The sequence below is a fragment of the Silurus aristotelis genome (assembly GCF_946808225.1).
Source record: "Silurus aristotelis genome assembly, chromosome: 8".
NCBI lineage: Eukaryota > Metazoa > Chordata > Actinopteri > Siluriformes > Siluridae > Silurus > Silurus aristotelis.
Window position 1 is genome coordinate 31,128,296 of NC_139581.1, and position 15,000 is coordinate 31,143,295.

At 50.7% G+C, this 15,000-nt stretch overlaps 1 protein-coding gene and 1 long non-coding RNA gene across 2 annotated transcripts in view; one reads left to right on the forward strand and one right to left on the reverse strand.

Annotated features, from left to right (window-relative positions):
• The first annotated feature begins 2,003 nt into the window (after positions 1-2,003).
• On the forward strand, positions 2,004-2,534 carry LOC310730261. The gene is made up of 2 exons (XR_014534778.1): positions 2,004-2,143; positions 2,190-2,534. It is a non-coding gene; the product is annotated as an uncharacterized lncRNA (long non-coding RNA).
• LOC310730232 (solute carrier family 12 member 9) overlaps positions 2,233-15,000 on the reverse strand; it is a 52,134-nt gene continuing 39,366 nt past the window's right edge. The window contains exons 9-13 of the mRNA XM_083549104.1: positions 14,484-14,608; positions 6,449-6,641; positions 5,693-5,867; positions 4,200-4,346; positions 2,233-3,758 (exon numbers count right to left, since the gene is read on the reverse strand). Of these exons, the coding sequence (XP_083405230.1) occupies positions 2,830-3,758; positions 4,200-4,346; positions 5,693-5,867; positions 6,449-6,641; positions 14,484-14,608 (1,569 nt within the window). The 3' untranslated portion in view covers positions 2,233-2,829. The remainder of the gene's footprint in view (positions 3,759-4,199; positions 4,347-5,692; positions 5,868-6,448; positions 6,642-14,483; positions 14,609-15,000) is intronic.

Below are 15,000 nucleotides of genomic sequence, written 5' to 3' on the forward strand. Positions count from 1 at the left end.
TGTGTGTGTGTGTGTGTGTGTGTGTGTGTGTGTGTGTGTGTGTGTGTGTGAGAGACCAGAAGCTCTAAAAAGGAGGAACACAACTGTGTGTGTGTGTGTGTGTGTGTTTGATGTGGAGATTGCGCTCACTCCTATCGAGTACAGAGGTTACATCAGTGTTTGTGAGGAAAGTTCCTGGTGTTCAGGATTGAGTTATGCAGCTGATTAAAATCACCTGTGTGATTTCTCAAGTAGAAACATCTAAGACGGGTTTCTGGACTGGTGACTAGACCGCAGCTGAAGCGATGGCTAAATCCCTCTACACCAACATCAGCAAGGCATCATGGGTAATGAAGGAACTCTTCCACAACACTGAACATGAATTCATGAGCTAATTAATAATGGTAATATTTCACTTGATCAGAATTGATTCTTTGAAGAACACCATCAGCTTGGTTACAATCTGAAATGCTTCATAGCAGAACCTAAGAATCAGAGGAACCTTTACAGAACCTTTTCCCCCCAGTAAGACAGTGCTCTTACCGTGACCGGGCCGGTGTTTATGTTCATCATTACCCTTCATGTCCCTGAAAGGCAGAATCTCCTGCCCAGGAGAACCTTTCTACACCACCTCCAGCTGGAACACCATGTGGTGCCCTTAGAGGTTGCCTCCATGCAGACAGCAGTGTTGCACAGGGTTCTGACCCAATACGTGGGGGTACGTCTGTGCCAACTGCCCCTGAGACCCCGCTGTAGCTGCTGCATGACCTTGTGACTTTCAGAAATGTGCTTCAGCTCTGGATGATGTTGCAAAAAGTTCTAGCAAGCCATCTGTGAAACACACACACACACACACACACACACACACACACACACACACACACCATAAACTATCCAATTTCCCATCTGATGCATTACTGGAACAAATGTTATATTTGCCTGTGGCCTTAAACCAAAGCGGGCACGCGCACACACACACACACACACACACACACACACACACCCGTTCTGAGATGCAAAAACAAAAATTTCCAGAGAGAGTAAAATAGCTTGAGAGAATTTGTGTGAAGCTGCACTGGACTTTGAGAGGAGCAGTGTGTGTGTGTGTGTGTGTGTGTGTTTCACTCAGCAGGGTTGCTTATGGCATCTCATGTCACCATGGCGATAACTCTGATAATAATGGTGGCATCAATATCCTTATTCTACTGCATCCGAGAGACACACACACACACACACACACACACACACACACACACACACACACACACGTACAAACGTACAAACGTCAGTTCAGTATACAAAGTTTATTATTTTACACTTAGTTTAGTTCACTGATATTCATTTATGTTTTATAAAATAATTAACACCCGCATGCCTTTATTTTCAATAACTCTCTCTCACACACACACACACACACCTCATCAGAACCTCTCAGAACCCAGAACCTCATCACAACCACATCAGGCCCAAGTTTAGAACCGAGTTCACTTCTGATTCTCACAATCATCTCCTTTAATCTAATTATACTGAGAGAAAAAAGAAAGAAGGAGGGAAAGAAGAAGGGAAAAGAAAGGAAGAAGCGGATAGAGACATGTCTCTGTTTTTCCAGCTGAAGTTCAGTAACTCAGTAAAATAAAGTGAATAAACTGAACTTTATTGTAAAATATGAATCAGAAGGCAGAGTGAGATCTTCTGGAGTGCTGCTCATCATCTCACCATCAACAGCAAGCTCCAACTTTACCAAAATCACTCGCTTTCACATGTTATTACAGAGACGTGTGTGTGTGTGTGTGTGTGTGTGTGTTGTTGTCTCCTCCATGTAGAAAGCATCTGCGTGGTTCCGAGTCTGTGGAGCACAAAATGAACATCTCTGAGTTTCAGCTCGTAGCTTCCGAGATGCAGAAAAGCAAACACAACAGGAAGTGACACGACAGTCCACATATTTACAAGAATCACGTCACAAAAGCTACACCTTCTCCATCCTCCTCCTCACCATCATCATCATCATCATCTACATCGAATCGAGTCATAAACACAAACGGTGCAGTTTTGGGTCTCGTTTGTGCAGAAGGTCACATGACTTCTCTTTAAATTCAATCTGATTACTGACATTTAATAGACGTGACTTTAAACAAAGTTCAGTGTGAATCCAAATCACTCTCAGGTTTGATTTCATGACTGTATGTTTGTAGATGCTGCTGCAGTGTGAGATGAGCTGAGGAAGTGTTTCATCTTCTGAATGAAGGAATCACAGATTTATTACAGCTTTATTTATCACATAAATTATTTACAAACATCCTCCATTTTAATCAAACATCAGCAATGAAACAAAACTAAATCCATTTCATTAGTAAAAATCACAGTGTGTGTGTGTGTGTGTGTGTGTGTGTGTGTGTTTCACCTGCAGTTCTGTATTGTAGAGAAATTAAATAAAATCATTGCACTTCTCTCTCTGTGTTGATCCTGAACTCCTGATAGAAAAAGACGGAGGAAGCAACGTGTACGTGTGTGTGTGTGTGTGTGTGTGTGTGTGTGTGTGTGTGTGTGTGTGTGTGTGTGTGTGCCAGTAAAAAAAAAAAAAAAACACGTTTTCTGCGATTAAAATAATAAACGGAGGATTTCTAAGTGCAGTGAGAGTAGAGAGACGTGAAGATGTGACGTGAGTCAGTTGTTGGACAGAGGGATGGCACGTGCACGTGTGTGGGTGGTGTATAACATGGTGTTATGATGAGTAAGGTCCAGACACAGTCCCGTCTCTCTGTGAGGAAAGATGAAGGGAATAAAAGAAGATTTTTTTACTCGTCACTTCACACGTCTGTTCTCTATACATGTTCAAGGTCGAGGTCAATGTCAGAGGTCAGTGGTGATGACTGGCGTGACCCCGTGGATGAGTAGCGTAGGTCCGAGGTCGCGGCTCAGCAGCTCGAGCTGATGCAGGTAGTCACAGTACCTGCGCGTGTCGGCTGGTGGGCGGGGCAAATACAGGAAACGCACGGCAGGTGGGGGGCAGGGCTGCTCACTGATCAGCCTATTTACTGCAAGCAAGTAGTCATCTGTAAGGCGGGAACTGTTGCAATGGTAATCATTAGCATACTCCTCCTCTTCCTCCTCCTCTAGCTCCTCCTTTTCTTGCTCTAGCTCCGCCTCCTCCTCGGCCTCTCCTTTGTCCCTCTTGTGTTGTTTGAAGGCGCTCCGTCTCTGCCAGTGCAGTGCCACCTGAGCGTCCCACACCACTGTGTAGATGTCCGCCTTCATCCGGAGATCCTTCAGGAGCTGACCCAGCTTACGCTCCGCCTCCTTCAGACTCCGCCCAGTCTCCACGCAGAGGAAGAGGCGGAGCCTGGCCTTGCGCCACGCCCTGGTCATGTTGAGGATGCAGGCGAGCTGGAGAAGGAACAGCGAGCAGGTGTCCACGTAGGAGCAGCTGTCAGGGCGGAGCAGGTTGATGGGCCACACGTCCACAAAAACGCTGCTGGTCTTGTAACGAGCTCGAGTGTGGTCGAACTGGCAGAAGTACCTCGCCAACGCTACGTTTTTCAGCATCTTCACCGCGTCCGCGATCACGCTGACGTACTCCTGAGGCCCGATGGTTTTCCCCTGCCAGGCTCCGTCTATGCTTCCTCTAAGAGGAGGAAAATGAAACACAGGATCTTCTGGATCTTCGCAAAGCATCGGGTCATCCACAGATCTGCTCGAGTGAAACGAACGATCTTGGAGCTGGTCCTGAGGAGGAATGTCATCATAAAACCCCAGAACCAATGTGTTCGGTCTCATACCACCTGAGAAAAGAAAACCAAGATCAATCATCAGTTATACAGCGAATCAATTCTAGATTCTGATTGGATGAGAAGTTCTTGTTTGCGAGGATGTGAAATTCTGGGTGAAAAGACACCGAGCCCAAAGTCACACCTGCCGGATTTCTCATGAGATTCATGGATTTACATTGAAAAGTTCACCCAGACTCTGTGTCACTGTCTAAATCACAAACTAACAGTTTTAGCTAAAAAAAAAAAAAGCAGAATGGTATCGTTTTTCTAAGGTGTCTCCAGTGTCACCATGGCAACAAGTTACAGGTAATGTTTAAAGACTGCACCTCCACTTCACATCCTGGAACACTGTTTATATCTCAGACATGCAGTCAGCACCACAGCATACTTTAAACCCAAATTATACTGATGTTAGAACAGCGTGTGTGTGTGTGTGTGTGTGTGTGTACTAACCAAGTCCAGAGATGAAGAGCAGGTGCTGCACACCGTGTCGTACAGAATCAGCTAAGGTCAGATTAACAAAAGCTTTAATGTTCAGGTGATCCACCAGCGAGAGCCACGAGTCGTACTGACACTGTAGAGGGTCAGAGGGAAGCAGGGCTACACACACACACACACACACACACACACACACACACACACACACACACACACACACACACACAGTTTGTAGAAATGAAGGAAGAAATGTATCCCTAATTATTTTACTGAAGTCCAAAAGAAATGATTAAACAGTGAAACACCCGATCTCTCAATAATCACATGTCCAAACTCTGATACACGTCCAATACTCTCCCGATACACGCGTGACCTCTCGTACACGCCCGATACACGCGGGAACTCCCGTACATGCCCGATACACGCGGGAACTCCCTATACACGCCCGATACACGCGGGAACTCCCTATACACGCCCGATACACGCGGGAACTCCCGATACACGCGCGAACCCCCTATACACGCCCGATACACGCGTGAACCCTCGTACACGCCCGATACACGCGGGAACCCCCGATACACTCCCGATACACGCGGGAACCCCCTATACACGCCCGATACACTCGTGAACCCTCGTACACGCCCGATACACGCGGGAACTCCCGATACACGCCCGATACACGCGCGAACCCCCTATACACGCCCGATACACGCGCGAACCCTCGTACACGCGCGATACACGCGCGAACCCCCTATACACGCGCGATACACGCGCGAACCCCCTATACACGCGCGATACACGCGCGAACCCCCTATACACGCCCGATACACGCGGGAACTCCCGATACACGCGGGAACTCCCGATACACGCGGGAACTCCCGATACACGCGGGAACTCCCGATACACGCGCGAACCCCCTATACACGCCCGATACACGCGCAAACCCTCGTACACGCCCGATACACGCCCGATACACGCGGGAACTCCCGTACACGCCCGATACACGCGCGAACTCCCGTACACGCCCGATACACGCGCGAACTCCCGTACACGCCCGATACACGCGCGAACTCCCGTACACGCCCGATACACGCGCGAACTCCCGTACACGCCCGATACACGCGCGAACTCCCGTACACGCCCGATACACGCGCGAACTCCCGTACACGCCCGATACACGCGGCGAACTCCCGTACACGCCCGATACACGCGCGAACTCCCGTACACGCCCGATACACGCGTGAACTCCCGTACACGTCCGATACACGCGCGAACTCCCGATAGACGCGTGACCTCCCGATACACGCCCGATACACGCGTGACCTCCCGTGCACGCCCGATACACGCGTGACCTCCCGTGCACGCCCGATACACGCGTGACCTCCCGTACACGCCCGATACACGCGTGACCTCCTGTACTTGTCTGATTGCACTTTGATTGGGTGCAGATGTTACTGCAGTGATATTGAGGCTCAGGTCCTACAGAGATGTGAGGTGTTCCGCGTTACCCAGGTCTCCGGTTTGGACGTGTCCGAGGACGTAAAGGCCGCTCTTCTTGATGTCGTTAATGAAGGTGATGAGGCCAATGTTAGTGCGAGGGTTGGCTACCATCAGAAGCACCTGAGGCCTCCAGAATTTCACGTGATCCTTACGTACATCCAACATCAGCAGATACTTACGCACCTGAGAGAGACAGAGAGAGAGAGATCTACCATATAGTAGGAACCTAACAGGAACCGTGTGTGTGCGTGTTGGATGTACTGTATGGAGGATGTAATATCTACACTACATCCAGATGTTTTCATGTTGAGTACTAATGACCGATCAAACCCGTGACTCGTCCACCTGCTGTGGTGTTTCACCCTCTGGTGTGTGGATCAGAGTTTAGCACCTTTAGTGTTTCTTTCTTGACGTGTGCAGCAGGATGGCGTGTGATCACATGACACGTGACTCCACCCCTCTGTGTCTCAGAGCGTCTCAAATATAGACCCTACTGTCAATCATTACAACTCCACCCCAACATGTCACTGCTGACCAATCAGTGATGGATGTGCTGCTGTAGAGAGTGACTGAGCACAAAGCACACATCCATCTTTACGTATACAAGAGTGTGTGTGTGTGTGTGTGTAATAAGGTAAGTGGCTATAATAACTCTTTGGGAGCACACAGATGCTCAGATGGATGTCTGGCACCCGGCCGCTTGGCAACTGTTCCCCTGGCGACAGTCCCCTCCTGAGGATGTGCGAGTGTGTGTGTTTCTCTACCTGGTGGAAGATTAGCGCCTGGCTAATGTAGCCCCAGCTGCTAGTCGGACTGAGATAGTGGATGAGGAGCAGCAGGAGGAGCATGAAGGCGATGCTGGCCGAGGCGTAGATGGCATTAATCAGAAACATCATCACTCCACAGCCGATGATCCCCAACACACACGTGTGCCACGTGAAGTAACGGAACGTAGGCCTGGATTCAACGAAAGGCAGAGTTTTAGAAGCGCTCTAATTTACGTGCTTTGTTTTGTTGTTATTGTCTCTCTCTAAAAGTATTAAAACGTGTGTGTGTGTGTGTGTGTGTGTGTGTGTGTGCGCGCGCGCGTGTGTGTATACAGAATGTAATATAATTTGGTGCTATGATAAAACCACGCTGGAGACTTTCAGCAGGTTTTAAAGCGTTTAATGTGCACAGCACGCCAGCTAATTATCGTCGATTAGAGCAGCGACTGTAAGAGCCCTAATGCAGATCGGAACACAACCAGGAACATAAACAACGACGCACACACACACACACTATTCTCACCCTTTTTCTAACACAGGGTTTAAATACAGATAAAGTGATTATATGTTAATTGCATACATGTGAGTGTGTTGTCTTCAACCACTAACATCTGTGCGCATACACACACACACACACACACACACACACACACACACACACACACACACACACACACACACACACAGACCTTTTTTGACAAAATGCTTAATTGTTTTGTCTATAAACCTATTTGCATTTACTTTATAATCTTCACTGTGTGTGTGTGTGTGTGTGTGTGTGTGTGTGTGTGTGTGTGTGTTCTCCCAGTCTGCTCAAAGGGGAAGTAGTAGCTCAGTGTCTAAGACTGTATCACCAGTATTACTCTTGGGGCCCCTGAGCAAGGCCCTTAAACCTCTGTATTTCCAGGGGGCACTGCATCATGTCTGACCCTGCACTCTGACCACAGCTTCTGAACATCTCTAGGATATGAGAAGAATAATTTCACTGTGCAGCAAAGTCCATGTGACAAATATAAAGATCCTTTCTTTTTACATGACTGTATGAGAATTCATACAGACAAAGGAGGTGTTTATTAGACATGTTACACATCCTCCCTTCCTCCTCCCTCACTACCTGTCTGCATCCCTCACTATCCGTCTGCCTCCCTTCCTCCTCCCTCACTACCCGTCTGCGTCCCTCACTACCCGTCTGCCTCCCTTCCTCCTCCCTCACTACCCGTCTGCGTCCCTTCCTCCTCCCTCACTACCCGTCTGCGTCCCTCACTAGCGGTCTGCCTCCCTTCCTTCTCCCTCACTACCCGTCTGCGTCCCTCACTATCCGTCTGCCTCCCTTCCTCCTCCCTCACTACCCGTCTGCCTCCCTTCCTCCTCCCTCACTACCCGTCTGCGTCCCTCACTACCTGTCTGCCTCCCTTCCTCCTCCCTCACTACCCGTCTGCGTCCCTCACTACCTGTCTGCCTCCCTTCCTCCTTCCTCACTACCCGTCTGCGTCCCTCACTACCCGTCTGCGTCCCTTCCTCCTCCCTCACTACCCGTCTGCCTCCGTTCCTCCTCCCTCACTACCCGTCTGCCTCCCTTCCTCCTCCCTCACTACCTGTCTGCGTCCCTCACTACCCGTCTGCGTCCCTCACTACCCGTCTGCGTCCCTTCCTCCTCCCTCACTACCCGTCTGCCTCCCTTACTACCGGTCTGCCTCCCTTCCTCCTCCCTCACTACCCGTCTGTCTCCCTTTCTCCTCCCTCACTACCCGTCTGCGTCCCTCACTACCCGTCTGCCTCCCTTCCTCCTTCCTCACTACCCGTCTGCGTCCCTCACTACCCGTCTGCCTCCCTTCCTCCTTCCTCACTACCCGTCTGCGTCCCTCACTACCCGTCTGCGTCCCTTCCTCCTCCCTCACTACCCGTCTGCCTCCCTTCCTCCTCCCTCACTACCCGTCTGCGTCCCTCACTACCCGTCTGCGTCCCTCACTACCCGTCTGCGTCCCTTCCTCCTCCCTCACTACCCGTCTGCCTCCCTTACTACCGGTCTGCCTCCCTTCCTCCTCCCTCACTACCCGTCTGCCTCCCTTCCTCCTCCCTCACTACCCGTCTGCGTCCCTCACTACCCGTCTGCGTCCCTCACTACCCGTCTGCGTCCCTCACTACCCGTCTGCGTCCCTCACTACCCGTCTGCGTCCCTTCCTCCTCCCTCACTACCCGTCTGCCTCCCTTACTACCGGTCTGCCTCCCTTCCTCCTCCCTCACTACCCGTCTGTCTCCCTTTCTCCTCCCTCACTACCAGTCTGCGTCCCTCACTACTGGTCTGCCTCTCTTCCTCCTCCCTCACTACCCGTCTGCGTCCCTCACTACCCGTCTGCCTCCCTTCCTCCTCCCTCACTACCCGTCTGCGTCCCTCACTACCCGTCTGCCTCCCTTCCTCCTTCCTCACTACCCGTCTGCGTCTCTCACTACCCGTCTGCCTCCCTTCCTTCTCCCTCACTACCCGTCTGCGTCCCTCACTACCCGTCTGCGTCCCTTTCCCCCCCCTTACTCCCCGTCTGCCTCCCTTACTACCGGTCTGCCTCCCTTCCTCCTCCCTCACTACTCGTCTGTCTCCCTTTCTCCTCCCTCACTACCCGTCTGCGTCCCTCACTACCCGTCTGCGTCCCTTCCTCCTCCCTCACTACCCGTCTGCGTCCCTCACTACTGGTCTGATTCTCTTCCTCCTCCCTCACTACCCGTCTGCGTCCCTCACTACCGGTCTGACTCTCTTCCTCCTTCCTCACTACCCGTCTGCGTCCCTCACTACCCGTCTGCCTCCCTCACTACCCGTCTGCCTCCCTTCCTCCTCCCTCACTACCCGTCTGCGTCCCTCACTACCCGTCTGCCTCCCTTCCTCCTCCCTCACTACCCGTCTGCGTCCCTCACTACCCGTCTGCCTCCCTTCCTCCTCCCTCACTACCCGTCTGCGTCCCTCACTACCCGTCTGCCTCCCTTCCTCCTCCCTCACTACCCGTCTGCCTCCCTTCCTCCTCCCTCACTACCCGTCTGCCTCCCTTCCTCCTCCCTCACTACCCGTCTGCCTCCCTTCCTCCTCCCTCACTACCCGTCTGCGTCCCTCACTAGCCGTCTGCGTCCCTTCCTCCTCCCTCACTACCCGTCTGCGTCCCTCACTACTGGTCTGACTCTCTTCCTCCTCCCTCACTACCCGTCTGCGTCCCTCACTACCGGTCTGACTCTCTTCCTCCTTCCTCACTACCCGTCTGCGTCCCTCACTACCCGTCTGCGTCCCTCACTACCCGTCTGCCTCCCTTCCTCCTCCCTCACTACCCGTCTGCGTCCCTCACTACCCGTCTGCCTCCCTTCCTCCTCCCTCACTACCCGTCTGCGTCCCTCACTACCCGTCTGCCTCCCTTCCTCCTCCCTCACTACCCGTCTGCCTCCCTTCCTCCTCCCTCACTACCCGTCTGCGTCCCTCACTACCGGTCTGACTCTCTTCCTCCTTCCTCACTACCCGTCTGCGTCCCTCACTACCCGTCTGCGTCCCTCACTACCCGTCTGCCTCCCTTCCTCCTCCCTCACTACCCGTCTGCGTCCCTCACTACCCGTCTGCCTCCCTTCCTCCTCCCTCACTACCCGTCTGCGTCCCTCACTACCCGTCTGCCTCCCTTCCTCCTCCCTCACTACCCGTCTGCCTCCCTTCCTCCTCCCTCACTACCCGTCTGCCTCCCTTCCTCCTCCCTCACTACCCGTCTGCCTCCCTTCCTCCTCCCTCACTACCCGTCTGTGTCCCTCACTACTGGTCTGCCTCTCTTCCTCCTCCCTCACTACCCGTCTGCGTCCCTCACTACCCGTCTGCCTCCCTTCCTCCTCCCTCACTACCCATCTGCGTCCCTTCCTCCTCCCTCACTACCCGTCTGCGTCCCTCACTACTAGTCTGCCTCCCTTCCTCCTCCCTCACTACCCGTTTGCGTCCCTCACTACCCGTCTGCGTCCCTTCCTCCTCCCTCACTACCCGTCTGTGTCCCTTCCTCCTCCCTCACTACCCATCTGCGTCCCTCACTACCCGTCTGCCTCCCTTCCTCCTCCCTCACTACCCGTCTGCGTCCCTTCCTCCTCCCTCACTACCCGTCTGCGTCCCTTCCTCCTCCCTCACTACCCGTCTGCGTCCCTCACTTCCGGTCTGCCTCCCTTTCTCCTCCCTCACTACCCGTCTGTGTCCCTCACTAGCGGTCTGCCTCCCTTCCTCCTCCCTCACTACCCGTCTGCCTCCCTTCCACCTCCCTCACTCCCCATCTACCATTTACTGTCTGCCTCCCTTCCACCTCCCTCACTCCCCATCTACCATTTACTGTCTGCCTCCCTTCCTTTTTCCTCACTACCTGTCTGCATCCCTGACTGTCACTCAGTCACTCAGTCTCTCTCTCTCTCTCTCTCTCCCTCTCTCTCTCTCCCTCTCTACTTGATTCAATGATCTTGTTACAGAGGTTACAGTATGGGAGCCAAATCACTGTCATTTCCTCTCTCTCTTTCTCGCTCTCTCTCTCTCTCCTCCCCCCCCCACTCCTTATTTCTGTACAGTAATTATATTAAAAGCCCCAAGGCCCCTCCCCTCCCTGCTGTTTTGAGTGATGTCACCCTGCTGATGTCAGCAAAATCAAAGTTTCTGTAACCTCCAACACACTCACACTTTCTCTATCACACACACACACACACACACACACACACACACACACACACACACACACACACACACACACACACACACACACACACACACTTTCCCAGCTTATTTAAGTGTTACAGACAGCGTGTAATTGTGGACGATCGTTGTGTCGAAAAGCAATTAATCAATTTAATCACTTTCACTGGTTCGATCAACCAATTAACACAGCTGCGCGCGCACGCACACACACACACACACACACACACACACACACACACACACACACACACACCTCAGCCCCACTACACACAGTAAAAAGGGAGAGGTATTTGCCCTGCTCCTTTCACTTTCAGTGAGAAATTCAGGAAAAGCATGAGCATGATACTGACACCAGGTCAGAGTAACAAATACACCAGACTCCCTGAACCTCGTTTTTACCCCGACATTACTCTTCCATCTTTCAGCGGGGGACAGTGTAGATAGACAGCATCGGATGGTGGTCTGTAGAATGGTTTTGGTGGTAAAGAAGAAGAGGAGGAGAGTGCGGACTGAAAGAAGAATAAGATGGTGGAAACTGAAGGAGGAAAACTGTAGTGTAAGGTTCAGGGAAGAGGTCAGACAGGAGCTCGTGGTGGTGCTGAGATGCTGAATGATTGTGAAACTACTGCAGGAGTGATGAGGGAGACAGATAAGGTACTTGAAAGGTACTTGGTGTGAAAAGTAGGCAGGAGTACAAGGAGATGCGGCAGCAGGTAAAGAGGGACGTGGCGAAAGAAGAGTAAAGGGCATATGAGGAGCTGTAGGAGAAGTTGGACACTGAGGAAGGAGAAAAGGATTTGTAGCGATTGTCCAGGCAGAGAAACCCAGCTGGGAAGGATGTGCTACAAGTTAGAGCAGTGAAGGATCGAGATGAAAATGTGTTGACTAGTGAGGAGAGTGTGTTGAGAAGATGGAGGGAGTGTTTTGAGCAGCTGATGAATGAGGAAAATGAGAGGGAGAGAGAGAGAGAAGGTTAGATGGTGTGGAGATGTGAAACAGGAAGTGGATAGGATTAGTAAGGAGGAAGTGAGAGCAGCGATTAAGAAGATGAAGAGTGGAAAGTCGGTTGGACCAGATGACATACCGGTAGAAGCGTGGAGATGTTTAGGAGAGATGCAGTGGAGTTTTTAACCAGATTGTTTAACAGGATTCTGGAAGGTGAGAAGATGCCTGAGGAATGGAGAAGGAGTGTGCTGGTACCGATCTTTAAGCATAAGGGAGATGTGCAGACCTGCAGTAACTACAGGGGAATTAAGTTGATCAGTCACACCATGAAGTTATGGGAAAGAGTAGTGGAAGCCAGGCTGAGAGAAGAGGTGACCATCTGTGAGCAGCAGTATGGTTTCATGCCGAGGAAGAGCACCACAGACGCCTTATTTGCTTTGAGGATGTTGATGGAGAAGTATAGAGAAGGACAGAAGGAATTGCATTGTGTATTTGTGGATTTAGAGAAAGCGTACGACAGGGTGCCGAGAGAGGAGTTGTGGTATTGTATGAGGAAGTCTGGTGTGTCAGAGAAGTATGTGAGGGTGGTGCAGGACTGTGAGAGTAAAAGGGAAAGTTAATAGGACTGTGGTGAGACCTGAGATGTTGTATGGTTTAGAGACAGTGGTATTGAGTAAAAGACAGGAGGTGGAGCTGGAGGTAGCAGAGCTGAAGATGTTGAGATGTTCGTTGGGAGTGACGACGATGGACAGGATTAGAAATGAGTTTGTTGGAGGGACAGCACATGTAGGACGTTTTGGAGACAAGGTGAGGGAGGTGAGATTGAGATGGTTTGGACATGTGCAGAGGAGGAACATGGGGTATATCAGTAGGAGAATGCTGAGGATGGAGCCACCAGGAAGGAGGAAAAGAGGAAGACCAAGGAGGAGGTTTATGGATGTGGTGAGAGAGGACATGCAGGTAAATGGTTTGAAAGAGGCAGATGTGTTGGACAGAGGGGTATGGAGACGGATGATCCGCTGTGGAGCAGCTGAAAAAAGAAGAAGTAGAAGGAGAAAAAGAAGAAGAAGAAGACTTTCATTACTCTGTCGAACTCTTTTGTGGCCACAATTCTCATCTGTGTTTGAAGACGTCACTAGTAAAAATCGTGTGGGTCTGGTTTTAAATAACTGAGTAAAATTATCAACTACATAGAAAATGGGAGTCCACACACACACACACACACACACACACACACACACACACACACACGCCCAGAACCGATCAAAACCAAATTTCCCTTCAGACCAAACAAAGCCCAGCCAACACACGCCCAAAGGACTCTGGGAAACCGAAGGCATTCACTGATAAAACAGCAGCCAAGGAAAAAAAAAAAAAAAAAAAAAAAACACACACACACACACACACACACACACACACACACACACACACACACACACACAATCTTTTCAGAACCACCCTTCAGTCCAGACATGTTCACAGACTGCCCTCTCTGCTTGCCGATTCCCAGTTTACCCTACACACACACACACACACACACACACACACACACACACACACACACACACACACACACTTTATTATCGTCTCCAGCCAGTGTGTTGATGCCAGGTTTAGGTTGGTTTCTGCTAAATTAGCTATGTTAATCACAGCGTGCGTCTCCCGAGTCCATGGTGCTAAATGGCTTTTAATTCATCTCGCCTCTGTGGACACGACAACAACTAATAACAACAACAACACGACACCACCACACCCTGACTCACTGCACCAGACAGTTAAAGCAATGACTCAGAAAAAGCCCCACCCACACTGTACTTTCAGCCAATCACAGGCTCCTGGGAGAGAAAGGTCAGGAAACACACACACAATATTTAATATAAATAAAACAAACCAGATTCGTGACTTTCTAACTCTTACACTGGGCACGCAGGTGTGTGTCCAGCAGCCAGGCAGAGACGGGGCTACGACATCTAAAAGATCTGATGAGCTAGCTGGAGTTTCAGTAAAGGTGCATTACAGGGTCTTACAGACACGCTGTTGGTCAGGATAAGCTACGGATTCACTTTGATCTGTGTGTGATGTGTTCGGTGCAGTTCCTGTGTGTGTAGGCAGGGGGCAGGATAGTATGACAAAGTTATGCATAAAACATAAAGGGGCGAAAATTAAAGATTAAGAATTTTACATCGTCTTGTCACCTTCATGCTCACTTTCCGTCTTCTGCTTTAATGTCGAAAACGTTTAAGAAAACTAAACTATGTTCCACCCTCTAGTAGACACCAGCAAGGTGCACCCACTCTGATGATGGAGTGATGGGGGGGCTGCTGTGTTGGGTCATACATATCTCCTCATACTGAGTGTTGGAGAAACATGTAAAAGGTGAAAAGGTTGTGACCTCGAGCCTACCTGAAGTTCGGGGCAGAGGCCCACTCCAGAGCGAGGCAGGCCAGATCCACTGCAGCGTAGACCAACAAGAAGAAGATGGTGACGATGCTCGCTATGGTGTTCAGCTTACCTGAGAACAACACCATCTACACACACACACACACACACACGCGATTTTGTGAATACGAGCCATTCATTAAAGAGAAATAATGCAGAAGGCTCAAAGTGACCTACGAGACACACACACACACACACACACGCGTGCACACACTCCTCTTTAAATCCCACTTTATTTCTGGATTTACTCCCTATTCCACTCTCACACACACACACCTTTGCATTCCTAATGAACCTGGAGAAACTGCAGTTGAGAGAAAAAAAAAGAAAGAAAATTAGAAAAATCTTCAGAAACAGCACACTGACACTGGAGACTCCTTCCCTACACACCAAGCTGATTTACTCAGGGGTGTGTGTGTGTGTGTGTGTGTGTGTGTGTGTGTGTGTGTGTGTGTTGAATGGGGAAACTGTAATGCATTTG